General features: G+C 44.0%; 1 protein-coding gene across 16 annotated transcripts in view; it reads right to left on the reverse strand.

The window, feature by feature from the left end:
• Positions 1 to 13,467, reverse strand: part of ENPP2 (ectonucleotide pyrophosphatase/phosphodiesterase 2) — a 142,448-nt gene that overhangs the window by 94,637 nt on the left and 34,344 nt on the right. Inside the window, exon 1 of one of the 16 annotated variants that reach the window (XM_081816440.1) lies at positions 13,342 to 13,448. The exons of 14 other annotated variants lie outside the window; for them this stretch is intronic. In XM_081816440.1, coding sequence (XP_081672566.1) covers positions 13,342 to 13,398 — 57 coding nt within the window. In that variant the 5' untranslated portion in view covers positions 13,399 to 13,448. Of the gene's footprint in view, positions 1 to 11,981; positions 12,117 to 13,341; positions 13,449 to 13,467 lie in introns of those variants that run through there. One more of the 16 variants, XM_081816444.1, reaches the window with a different exon arrangement.

Raw genomic sequence — 13,467 nt, forward strand, 5'->3', positions numbered from 1 at the left:
CTCACCTTTTTGTCTTGCAATACCTACCCTAACTCCTGGCATGTGTGCCTCTCCCACTGGACTATAAACCTCACAATATTAGCGAGTCTGTGCCCCTTCCCTCTTATGTCCAGAGCCTAGCATGGTGCCTGGCATACAGAGACATTTCATTAATATCGGTTGAATAAATTAGCAAAGGAAGAGGATGGTGGAGAAAGAGGAAGGAAATTGTAACCCGAGTGTGGAGGGTTCAGACAGAGGAGAAAAGGGATCAGGTACAGGTCCTGCAGCTTTACTCTCTGTGATGTGGTGGCAGGGTTGGCTGGGGCCTTCTCCTTCTGTCCTTCCCCAGCCTGGCCCCCAGGGCCAGAGTTCTCAAGAATTCTCTAGGTCCTAGAGGAGTGCTAAGCCTCAACCTTAGAAAAATAATGCCACTTTCTTGTCCCTGTCCCCACACACTCAAGACATGCTGGGGAAATTGCAAACCCCTGCTGCTGATGTCCACACACACTTCTACCTCTTCACTTGAACAAAGCCTCCAGGAGCTTCAGCCGTGTCTTTAGTTACTTCAAAGTGACTAGCCATTCAAGCGCTTGTATACAATGTTGAAAATTTTTCCAGGCTTTTCAAGACTGCCACTCCCATCCCTCTCGGGGAACAACTCTATCCCCTGATTTCCTCAAGAGATCAGGCTATTCTTGCTTAATACGTTCTACATACAAATTCTATTCCTAGTGATTCCAGACACAAAATTTGCTTTGGAGGGTGAGAATACTAGTAAAAACTGGGGTTTTTTTTTTTCTTGTTTTTGCCTAAGGATCAAATTATAGATTGAGGTGTTTCTTAAGAAAATTGCTTGTCTTGTGTTATTTAGGAAGGTCATTCTCTGGCAGCCTGACTACATGTTTAGTCAATTTAGAGCTACTGGGAGTGGAAGTTAAGACTATAAATAATCAGGGGTAATAGTAATAAGGGGTTTAGGATCCAGTGAGCACTGGATGAACATCCTGTAACATCTCACAACACACCTTCCCAAGGCAAACGTGGCCAGCCAAGGACTAAAAGACATGCTCAGACCAAAGACATCTGTCCCAGAGAAGCTGGAAGACCATCTTTCCTAGCTGTTATCCAACAGGCAGGGGCCGCTGTGCTCTGCAGGCTTCCTGGTTGAGGTATTCTGTCCACCAACCATGGTAGATGCTCCCAACTTTCCCAAACTCTTTTTTAACCCCTAGTTTGAAATAATAGTTATTTGAACTAAAAGTAACAAATGTCCTGTGGACTACACATCATGTACTCTTCTCATTTCTTCTTAGATATCATCTCATTTGACCTGAGTAACAATCACACCTATAGGTACTATTATCATCTGTAATTTGTGAGGGTAGAGTGGAGGTACAGAGAAATGAAGTGGAAGAGATGGGGCTTACACAGAGCCTGAGCACTTAACCACAACCCATCCCGTCTGCTTTGTCTTAGAGATGGATGGCATTTAATAAGAAATCACAAATCAGTTTCCCCATCGTTAAGCCCATTTAGGACAAGTGCAATCTACAATCAGCCTTCAGATCAGCTGTAGAAAGAGCAAAAGTTTTGGAATTCAACAGACCTTGTCTAGGAGCTGTGAGAAGCCCCAGTCGCTTCATGCCTAAGGCCCTGGCCTCCTAAGAGCTGTGAGACCTTGCTGAGTTATTGAACCTCTTTAGGCCTTCACTTTTTCTCATTCTAAAAAAGAGAATAACAGCAACTCCTTCAAAGGGTGGTTTTGAGCAGGTGCAGGCAAACTTTTTCTATTAAGGGCCAGATCATAAATATCTTCAGTCTTGCAGGCCATGCAGTGATCCCTATCATAACGACTCAACTTGCTATTGTAAAGTGAAAGCACACACAGGCTCTACAGAAACAAAAGGGGTTGGCTGTGTTCCAATAAAATTTTATTTACAAAACAGGCAGCAACCAGATTTGGCCTAGAGGCTATAATTTGCCAACCTCTGGTTTTGAAGATTACACAAGATAATGTATGTGCTTTGCATGATCCCTAGCATACAACAAGTCATCAAAAAAGATAGTATAATTATGGTTTCAGCATGAGATGACCAGTGCTTTCAAGTTGGGTCAAAAAAATCCCAACCAAAAATCAAGTAAATTTAACATTGTCAGGAAACTCTGAAGCCTTACTTGGGTAATGTATAACTTTCATAGACTTTTTCTGAAATATTGAAAAATTATCAACACTCTACCCATAATATTACTTTATAGGTAGGGCTGCCGGAGACAATCGTCTTTTAGTATTCTCAATATTGAGGACACATTTACACTAAAAAGGTATTCATTGATTTTTGAAATTGAAATTTAACTGGGAAATCCTGGGGTTTTCTGTTGTTATTGTGGCCTGTTTTGTTTTGCTTGTCTGTTTTTTCCTAAATCCGACAAACTTACCTATGGACCTCTATGATTCCAAAATTTGGAAGCCACTGGTTTTGTCCCATAATAAGAATAACCCAACACAAGCAACATTTTGTTTCTTCAGGGAGGAAAAGAATTACATTCCTATGGAATTATCCCCAAGGTTCAAAAACTCATAAGTCCCCTGGGTAGAAGCCATTGAAAAACACTAAGACAACCAGTGCGCTGCACTCACGGGTGCCAAGAACAAGCTTAGGTCACCCAAGGAAAAAGTGCAATAATCTTGCATTTGTTCCTGCTGATTAAAGTCAAGCAGCTTCTGGAAACTGTGAGGCAGCCCTCATGTCACTCTGTTGAATTAATATCTGAGCAGTATTAATGATGGAAAAACCCAATTATATCCAACACGTCCAAAGTTTTGCAATTGGATTTGTCAGCAATCAAACTGTGTACTAAGAAAGCCCAGTTGGTCAGTAAACAAAGCTTCTGAGTGGAGAAGAAATATTCTGCACACATAAACACAGGTGCCTAGATTCCTGATAAATATTTGATAATGAAGACGTAGGAGGGGTAGGTGTCTTCAGGCATCAGGTATCTTCCAGCAAGTAGGATTATAAAATCTTACTCAGGGGATTTAGAAAAAAAAAAGAGAGAGAGAGAAGGAAATGTGGCTCAGCATGCCACAACTCATGTCTCTTCAAACTTGAAAGACAAAAGATGGTATTTGACATGCCCACGAAGGTGAAAGTAATAAAGTATTTTGTATTTAGTTTCAAAACATCTATGTCTGGGCGCCTGGGTGGCTCAGTTGGTTAAGCGACTGCCTTCGGCTCAGGTCATGATCCTGGAGTCCCGGGATCGAGTCCCACATCGGGCTCCCTGCTCAGCAGGGGGTCTGCTTCTCCCTCTGACCCTCTTCCCTCTCGTGCTCTCTGTCTCTCATTCTCTCTCTCAAATAAATAAATAAAATCTTTAAAAAAAAAAAATCTATGTTTGCGTTTCAGCTCTACCACTTCTAACCTGTGCAAACCTTGAATCTCTCTGAACTTCCATTTCCTATCCCTGAAACAGAGATACAGAATTATCATCTCTTATGCTTTGGTCAGGGTCAAAGGAGGTTGTGAATATGGAAACGCTTTGCTAACTGGGAAGAGCAATACACGGTCATCTATCATTCCTATGAATAACAGCAGAGTCTCTGGTGACTGAAGAGCAAAATAATGTATTGAGTGTTACCAGCTGAAACCATGCCGGGGAATTAAGCGCTCATGAAATCTGTAATTAATTTAAGTCTGTATTAAGCCATAACAAAGTATCACATACTGAATGGCTTGAGTAACAGAAATTTATTGACTCACAGTGCTGGAGGCTGGAAGTCCAAAATCAAGGTGTCGGCAGAGTTGGCTCCCTCTGAGGGCTATGAGGGAGGGATCTGTTCCAGGACTCTCTTCTTGGCTTTGTAGATGGCCATATTCTCCCTGTGTTTCTTCCCATCCTCTTATATGTGTATCTCTGTGTCAAATTTCCCCTTTATATAAGGACACCAGTCCTATTGGATTAGGACTCACCCTGATGACCTCACTTTACTTTGATTACCTCTGTGAAGACCCTGCGATGGTTAGTTTTATGTGCCAATTTGATTGGGCTACCCAATAGTTGGTAAAACATTTCTGGGTATGTCTATGAGGGTGTTTCTGGAAGAGATTAGCATTTGAGCAGGTCGAGTAAGGATCACCCTCACCAATACATCATTCAATCCACTGAGGTCCTGAATAGAACTAAAGGTGGAGGAAGGGCAAATTTGCCCTTTTTGCTTAAGCTGGGACATCCATCTTCTTCTGCCCTTATACATCTATTCTCCTGATTCTCACACTTTGGACTTAGACTGACACCATCAGCCTCCCATTCTTTGGATTCAAACTAAATTACACACCAGTTTTCCTGATTCTCCAGCTTACAGACAACAGATCTTGGGACTTCTTGGCCTCCATAATCATATGAGCCAATTCTTACCTCCAAATAAGGTCACACTCTGAGATATTAGGGGTTAGGACTTTAACTGGGAGGTGAGGGAGAGGCACAATTCAACCCATCCCGACATCTTTCATTTATTTTGTTAAGAAGTCACCAAACTGATTCACAGTGTTTCCTAATCAAGGCCTGCTTCTCAGATGAAAATATTTCACTCTACAAAGGATACCTACCTGTTTGCTGAGTGTCTAAGATGATAAATTATTTACTTCAGAATAAGGATCTAAAGCCATGGCCATATACCTTCTTTAAACAACAAAACATTAGGTAGTGTCCTTTTTAGAGAATTATGTTCATCCTGTAACATACTTGTCATCATTTTTCCTTATACTTAGCTTGGGAATAAAAATTTGTCACACTGATACAGAGATGCTGAAGTTTTTAGATTTCAAACTCAATTCTTTAATAAATATATTTATTGGCTATCTCTCACTTCTGCATCAAGCTTACTGACTGTTGACACATTTCCAAATCAGATGCTTTCAATAAATAAAAAAAAAAAGCTGGTAAGTATATACACACATATAAATAAAAAATCTTATATATTATACATCTATATAACATGGAATAGGTGCGAAGTTTTTAAAACTAAAATTAGGGGCACCTGGGTGGCTCCCTTGGTTAAGTGTTTGACTCTTGATTTTGGCTCAGGTCATGATCTCAAGGTCGTGATCTTAGGTTCATGAGATCAAGTCCCATGTCAGGCTCCACACTCAGTGGGGAGTCTGCTGGAGATTCTCTCTCTCCTTCTCCCTCTGCCCCTCCCCCTGTACTTGTGCTTTCTCTCTCTAAAATAAATAAATCTTTAAAAAAAATTAAAAATTAAAAAATAAAAGTAAAATTGAACTTTTTTAAAATTCTTACCTTCTTAGCAACTCAGTATCCTTATTTTTAGTCATAAACGGTTTTGTCATTTTAGAAATTATAAATGTCCCATATAGAACAGATAGTGGGTGCATGGGCATCTGTCTCAGGAGGTAATCATAACATTATTTGTACCATCAAAAAAGCAGAAATAGCCTGATGTCCACCAAGAGGATTTTGTTAAACAAATCATGAGACAGCAGAATGGAACACAATGCACCCACTGAAAATCATGTTTTTGAAAAATATATAATGTCATGGGGTAATACTCTTGGTATGTTGTTAAGTGAAAAACAGGTTACAGAAGGATTTGCATGACTCTGATTTTAAGACTACATGCACATAAAATGGATATTCACCCATGTGTTAATATGTTTATCTCCAGGCACTTAGAATGTAGACAATTTTTTGTTTCTTCTGGATACTTTCCTTATTTAACTTTTTCCTATAAAATGCATGCATCCCTTATAAAATGAAAATATGACTTTTTTTTAATAAATGGAAATTTCCTTCTGAAAGGTTCTTGCCTTAGACCGAGCACCATTCATACCATAGGGTTACTATATGTTTCATAGATGTTAGGACTGGACCTCTTGGGGATAATAGAAGGAGCCCAAATAAGTATAAAAATAATTATGTACTCAACATTATAATGCACCCTAGGAAGTTAAAGGAAGCCTTGATGAAGGACTTAGCATTTGATTTAGGTCAGACCTTGATGAAAAAGTATCTTCTCAATGAGGTAAATAGGGTGGACAGAGGAGGGGTGTTCCTGACATAGGAAAGGGCAAAAGTAAACAAACATGCAGCAACATGCCGAGTCTCCTCTGAAAGTAACAAATAGTTCAGTATGCTTCGTTCCTAGGGTTTCTAACAGGATGCCAAGGGAACAAGGCAGGAATATTAAGTCAGGGAGATGAATGCTCAGAAAATTTATTGTTCAAACTAAGACCCTTCAACAGTGAATGTGGGAATTCTCAAGAGCTACCAGGAGATCGCAGGCCAGCACTAGGACTGCTCAAGGAAACTAGGACCTATGGGAGCCCTACAAAGGCCCGGATCACACCAGCCCTTAAATGCTAGGCTGAGATATTGGAACTTCACACACAGAATCCTGGAATCTCAGAGTTGGAAGGAAATATCAGTGCCCACCAGGCCTGGCCACCTCTCTTCCTGCCTCTCCAACTCTTCCAAGAATAGTTACCGTGTTTGTTCAAATTTTTTGTCAGGAACACCCCTCCTCTGTCCTCTTGTTCAAATATCTTTGTGACAAAATGCTCATCGCCTTGGAAGAGCTCAGTTAGAAAGAAAATTCCGCCTTGTATTGAGCTGAAATTTATCTCCCTGTATCTCCCACCCAGCTAAAGCCCAGCTCTGCCATCTCAGAGAGACAAGTACAATGCTAATCTCCCTTCCACATGAGAGTGAAAGATGGAAAGACAGACATCAGAACCCTCTAAGTCTTCCCCTTGGCCAGGAGAGGTCCTGCAGCCACCTTCCTATAGCATTCCCGCAGGTGATCACTATTTGCTTTATATCTCCTCATGAGCTTCTGAATTGTTCCACTCTTGTCCTCTTCCTCTACCATGGGGGTTGGGGCCACCATCCTCTCTTGTTTATGTTACCACCACACCTCCCTTTCATCAACCACCCCTCCAGCCAGAATGATCTTTCCAAAACTTAAAACTGATTGGGACCGTGCCCTACTCATAGTGTTAATGATTCCCTTAATGATTCCCTCCTAGTGATTGATTACAGCTCTGCCACACGAAAAATCTAGCCCCTACCACCACTCTATCTCTTCTCTCTCATCCCCTATCTCTCTGCTCCCCCTGTTTCAGTTCGGCCTACTGAAGGCACTGTCACCTACGTTTGGAACGCTTTTCCCTCCACCACCTGCACCTTGAGAACCCTGACTCAGCCTTTGGGTCTCCGTTTAAACATCACTTCCTCTAAAAAGTCTACTCTGATCCAATTAAGTCTGGATTAAGTATCCCTTGTTAGGTGGTTCCACAGGGACCTAAGCTTCCCCTCTTAAAGCAAGTATAACATCGGATTTAAATCAGCTGCTTATTCTTCTAGTACCTTTGCTATATTGTGAATTCCACGAAAGCAAGTCTATCTTTCTTTTTTTTTTAAAGATTTATTTATTTATTTGAGAGAGCGAGAATGAGAGAGTGTACATGAGAGGGGGGAGGGTCAGAGGGAGAAGCAGGCTCCTCGCTGAGCAGGGAGCCCGATGCGGGACTTGATCCCGGGACTCCAGGATCATGACCTGAGCCGAAGGCAGTTGCTTAACCAACTGAGCCACCCAGGCGCCCAGCAAGTCTATCTTTCTTAATACCATTATCATCAGCATCTGGCACAATGATTGGTACATAATATATGCTTTAAAAAATGCTAATGGATTAATATGTATCACCCAGAACTAGATACAATTGTTCTGATATGGTCTGCACAAAGCAGAGGAGAATGACTGTCACCTCCCGTGTTCTATATTCTATACCTTTTAAAACAAAACCTAACATTATTTTAGAGGATACATCTCACTATTGATTTTATTGTCAGTTTAAACTCCTAAACCTTAATTGTATGAAGCCATGACTTTTATCTTAAACATTCCCTCTCTGTCACTTCCTACCCCCTGCCTCTCTGCCCCTCCTCTCTTCCCCTCTCTTTCTCCCTCTTCCTCTTTCTCTATTTCTCACTCCCCCACCTCTCTCCCTCTCACACAGATACACCCAATGCTTTGCAATTGACTTTTATATACCATGCACAATACATTTTATATCTATTTCTGCATACTTCCCCACAATATAAAAAGCCAAAATAGACTACAACTGATTAATAGCTTTTGGACCCTTAATCCTTATGCCTTTTTTCTAAGCAAATGTGATCAATGTATTATGCCTTCATGGATGTCAATGATAGTGAATAAAAGAGGGTTAAGGACAAAGCCCAGAGCATTCTACCAAGGACATCCACCTGTTAATCCAATAGCCTTTAACAATCACATTCAACTAGGTGGTAATTTATCCCACATTCATCCTCCTAATCCAGAAGAATATCGTAAAATCTGGGCCCTTCCTGAAATCAAGGTTTTGAAATGATCAGTGATAAGTAGGCATAACCATGTTCCAGGTGCTTTATTTTAGTTAAAATTTCCAACACCTATTACCCCTTTTTAATACATAATACAACCATGATTCAGAGAGAAAGTCACACAACTAGTGAGTGCCAGGGTAGGAATGTGAGCCCAGGTCCTGTGACTCCAGGTTCAATACCACACATTACACTGGGATCCTCTCAAAAGAGAAAATATGCTTAATTGGATGTATGCTGGCTCCTACTAATCACCACCTACCCTCCCAAATATCCTTCGAATGAATTAATCCTTTGACTAGAGATTTTTTTTTTTTTTAACCTTTGACTAGAGATTCTTAACCTGAGGTTCATGTCAACTCAAAGGAATCCAAGAGTGGACTTGTATGAACTTCCTGAAAGTTTACAGAAAGTACCCTGTGCTGCATCTTGTCCATTTTTGCTGAGAAGAGTAATGTCCATCCAGATCTCAAAAGAACCACGGCCCCAAACCAGAACAACTTGCAGTTTCAATAACTCTCTATAGAACCTAATCGTCACTCACCTCCGTCTAGAGTTTCAGACGCACAAACTTCTCTCTTTGGAAAAACCAAAGCTGCATTTTCTCCTCTCTAGTCTCCCAAACCTCTACCACACTCAAGCCAGCCTTAGAGATCTCATCTGCTGGTCCCTTCTGAGGCCTTGCAGACCTAGTATCAGAAGATACCAGCTTGTGTCTTTGGTAGCAGCTTATCAAAAGGCTCTCTTAGAAGCCCACCTATCTTCCCTATGGCCCTCTTCCCATGCCGGGTTCCAGCTGGAAAGGAGTCCTTCGCCTTCACAAAGCCAAAGCAAACCTGCAAAAGGTTTTTCCTGCAGCTCTTCCTGATCTTGAACAAGGTGAGGATAGATGCAGGGAGTAATCAGAGAAACTCATGAGTTGAAATGTGGATTGGAGAGTGAGCTGGGACACTTGGGGGATTATTTCAAATACCCAGAAAGTCTAAACCCTTCCTTTGTTAAAAAGGTGAAGACCATGCCTCTTCCTGAGAATCACAGTTGACCTTCGCTCGTCATCCTTTACCATACTGTATTTATAGATTGTATCTCTCTCACCCTAGTCAATGCCCGAACATAATAGTCACTGACAAGAACTACACAAGAATTCGAACAAACTCACTGAGCATCCCAGTTGGGTCCAGGTTATAGGTTCTAAGGATGCTAAGACAAAAAGGGCTGATCCCTGCCCTTGAGGAGTTCCCAGGCCAGTAGGAGACAAATAAATAGTTTGTGCAAGAAGGACTGATAAATGCTCTGACAGAAGGAATAAAGTAAGCTCTGGAAGACTATGGGATGGCCACCTAGCCCATTCTGGAGGATGGGGAGCAGATGGTCTGGGTAGTTTCCAAGAGAAAGTAGCTCTCAGCTGAGTCTTCAAGGAAAAATATAGACACAGACCCAAGAGAAGGGTAAGGAGGAAAGTCATGTTTTGTAAATAGTTTAATATGCCTAAATTTGCAAGCAATGTGCATAAAATGTGGATAGGAAGTAAAGGATAAGAGATGAGATTGCAGGGCAGGGTAAAAGGCAAGTCATGGAGAACCTGTGCACACTAACTCAACAGGAAAAAAAGAGGAATCTACTGAAGACTTTTCAAAAAAGATCTGTATGATGCTATTTACATTTTAGAAAGATCATTGGACATAGTGTGTTGGGTGACAAGACAGGGGGCGTGGGATGGGTAGGACTGGCCTACGAGTGGGAAACTGTGACTCAAATAGAATGTGGGGAGGTACTGACTTCAACTAAGATGGTGGCGGAGTAGATGGAGATGCAGGGATGCATGTGAATTGTGTGAAGCTAGTAGAAGCGAGACTTGGTGCAGTACTCGGTGACCGATCAGGTGTGAATGAAAGAGAGGAAGTCGCTTAGGATGATGCTGCTGGGTCTGGTTCGGACCCCGGGCAGGCCATTTGAGTCGTGGCGAATGGAAGAGGAGGAGCAGGCCCAGGAGGAGGAGGGAGAAGATAAATTCAGTTTCCAACATGTTGATTTTAAGGTGCTCCCGGGGACGTCGAAGTGGAGATGTTCCATATAAAAGGTTGGTATTTAGGAGAAAGATCGGAATAAGCCGGAGATTTGTATGAACTGGTTGCAGCCTTGGGAACGGATGAGAGTTCCCAGGGGATGGAAAGGGAAGTGAATCAAGGATTCTCAGGATGCACCAACACTGCTGAAGGAAGACCTTTAAAGGCCTTAAATCGGCACTGAGAAAGTCAGAGGGAATCCAGGACCAAGTCGGGAGACAGAGAGGGGGACGACCAACGGTTCAAAATGACACAGAGAAGCCCGGAGAAAACTGAACTTGCTCCAGGGTTCAGAGAGGTCTTTGGTGGCCCTGAGCAAGCTTTGCCTTCAGAAGCCAGGGTAGATGCCAGCTGAAGGGGTGCAAAGCAGTCACCAGGTGGTGAGGGAGTGGAGACAGCCCGTGTCACCCACTCTCAAGAAGTTTGGTGGGGAAGGTGGAGGACAAAATGGAGATGGGGAAGAGCAGAAGCTCCATTAACATCTAAGGAACTGAAGTGTGGAGAACCTCCTAGCCTCCGTGGAACTGAGCGTGAGATAAATACGTCAACAAATACCACCACCGGCTTCCCTCTCCGTCCTGCTGAGCGCTAGAAAGGCTTTTGTTTTCATTCCCTTTATCAGGGAGAAATGGCTCTGGGCTTAACCTGTTAAAATGAAACCAGAGTGTGTGGCAGGGCAGCAATGGAAACCCTTTGACCCACCGCTCGCGCCTGCACACCGGCTGTGCCCACTGCCCCTTCCGATCCTCCCCACCTGCTCTGTTTGCCCTGGGAGATGTCCAAGTCCAGATCAAAAGCACCCTTACTCAGGGCAGATCCCAGGCTGCCTCAACTCTTACCCCAAATTAGCCAGATCCATTTGAAAGACTCGTTCAAATAGTTAAGTACAAAGGGCCGAGAGAGACTGGCTTGCCCGGCTGTGTGCACGCCAATCAAATCTTTCCTTTGTGGAGCCCGGGAGGGGACCCGGCCCGTGCGGAAGGGGCTCCCCCCGTCTGCGAGATGATTCTCTTTCCTTTGGACACAAGTGTAGGATCCCAGAGAACATTACTGAAACAGATGGCTTTAAAAATCCCCCATCCTTCCTGCAAAGTCTTTGTGCAACAGGTAATAAACAAAACGCGGAGCCGCCCGCGGCCCCGGGAGGAGACGGCTCGCAGCACCCGCAGCCGGGCCGTGCCGCGGGGAGCTCCCACTGGGCACGGGTTCGAGCCCGTGGGTGAACGGAGACTCGTCCACGACCCCTCTCCGCAAGTTCCACCGGCTCGTTTTCCAGAAACGAGAGACACAGTATTTACAAACCCAAACATTCCCTGGCAACGAAAACTCGAAACGAGTTAAGCTCTGCATCTTGCGCGCCTGGAAATTGCTCCAGCTGAGTGCACGGGAACGCAGCCCAACAGAGACGGTTTTCCAGCAAATCTGGAGGCCCTTTGCAAGGTTTCCCGGGCAGACGAAACGGCAGCTCGGACTCGGGAGCCCCAGCAATGGAGGACGGGGAGAGAGAGAGAGAGAGAGAGGCGCCTACCGTACCCGATCGGCGCGGCGGGTCATGCTGCCGGCGTCTGGGCGCCTGGTCCGGGCCCCCGCGCTGCGGACGCGGCCTCTGCTGCGGGCCGGCGGACCTGTGAGCTCTGCCCCGGGACGGCGGCCCCGGACTGCTCTTGTTTGCACTGGGCCGTTTGCTTTTGGGATTTCTCCAATGCAGATGTAGTCAGGGGGCCGCTGTCCCGGGGGACAATGATTCCATTGGAAGCTGGCCTTTGACAAGACTCACACATGACCTTTGACTAAAATGGCTTTGGGGAAGGAAAGTGTCCGGAGGCTGAAGACGGGGGCATCCAGGGCAGCCGTCCACATTCCCACCCCCAACAGTGCCAAGTTAATTTTTCATCCCGTAATCTTCCCAGGAGAGTCTCCACGAGGTTTGATTTGCGATTCTCCTTCATTCCGTAGGATTCTTCCCCTGCTTCCAAAAGGATTTTGCTGCAGGAGTTTCCTGCCATCCTGCTGATGACTTCCCTGAATGAGCCTCTCCAGGTGAAACCTGGCCAGCCGTATACTGGATACTGGATACTCTAACATTCTCCTTAATAATAGCACCATTTTCCCCCCTCCTTTAGAGCATGCTACGGTTTACAAAGCGCTTTTCACAGTCGTGCTGTCATTTGGCCTCTCAAACAATGCCGGAAGGCTTGCCTATTACTGCCATATTACACGGAAAGAAACAGAAGCTCCAGAGAAATAGGGTATTTGCTCAATCACCCAACCAGAAAGTGAAATCTCCAGCCTCTAAACTGGCAGCCTGGCCACTTCCACAAAGCACCCACCTCCCTGCTGGGTGGCCCACAGCTCAATTATAACACAAACACACACACTGTAACATGAAATTATAACATGTACTATAAAGTGGTAATGGCTAAAACTATTTTAATTTCTGAATTATGAAAGTGTTAGAAACTGCTTTAATATAATAGCTGTGATATGATATCCATATCACGCTATCCACAGATGTCTCAAATTTATTGAGTACATTTTTTTTAACTGTCTGACTTTTTTTCCTTTAGCAGCTGCTAAAAGGCTATGGGAACCAGCCTGGCCACTCTGAGGTATGGGTACAAACCAGGGGTTCCTTAGGCTGCTACAAGAGTCCATCACTGGTGATGATCAGAGCCTGTTTCCCTCTCTTTTCTGGGTCCTTCCAGATGATGAAAGGGGACGGGGGTGTGGGTTTGTGAGCAGAGCCCTGAACAAGGAGTCAGTATCCCACAATCTCATTGTGCAGAGAAGAGCTATGATGGTCTATAGAGATGCCCTGGAGACATCTGGTGTGTCAGGTGGTATCGCTCTCATTTTTTTCAGCTTAGGGAAGGGGAAAGGGGGTGATACTCACACTCATTTTGGAAGGACTGTAAGAAGTCAGCCAGGAGGAGAAGAGGGAGAAGAACATCACTTGATCCAGACACCGCCACCTACAAAAGCTGTCCCAGTGCCTTGGGTAACTGAAAATAACTCCTCC

The sequence above is a fragment of the Leptonychotes weddellii genome, chromosome 4, assembly GCF_054177405.1.
Source record: "Leptonychotes weddellii isolate Sample4059 chromosome 4, ASM5417740v2, whole genome shotgun sequence".
NCBI lineage: Eukaryota > Metazoa > Chordata > Mammalia > Carnivora > Phocidae > Leptonychotes > Leptonychotes weddellii.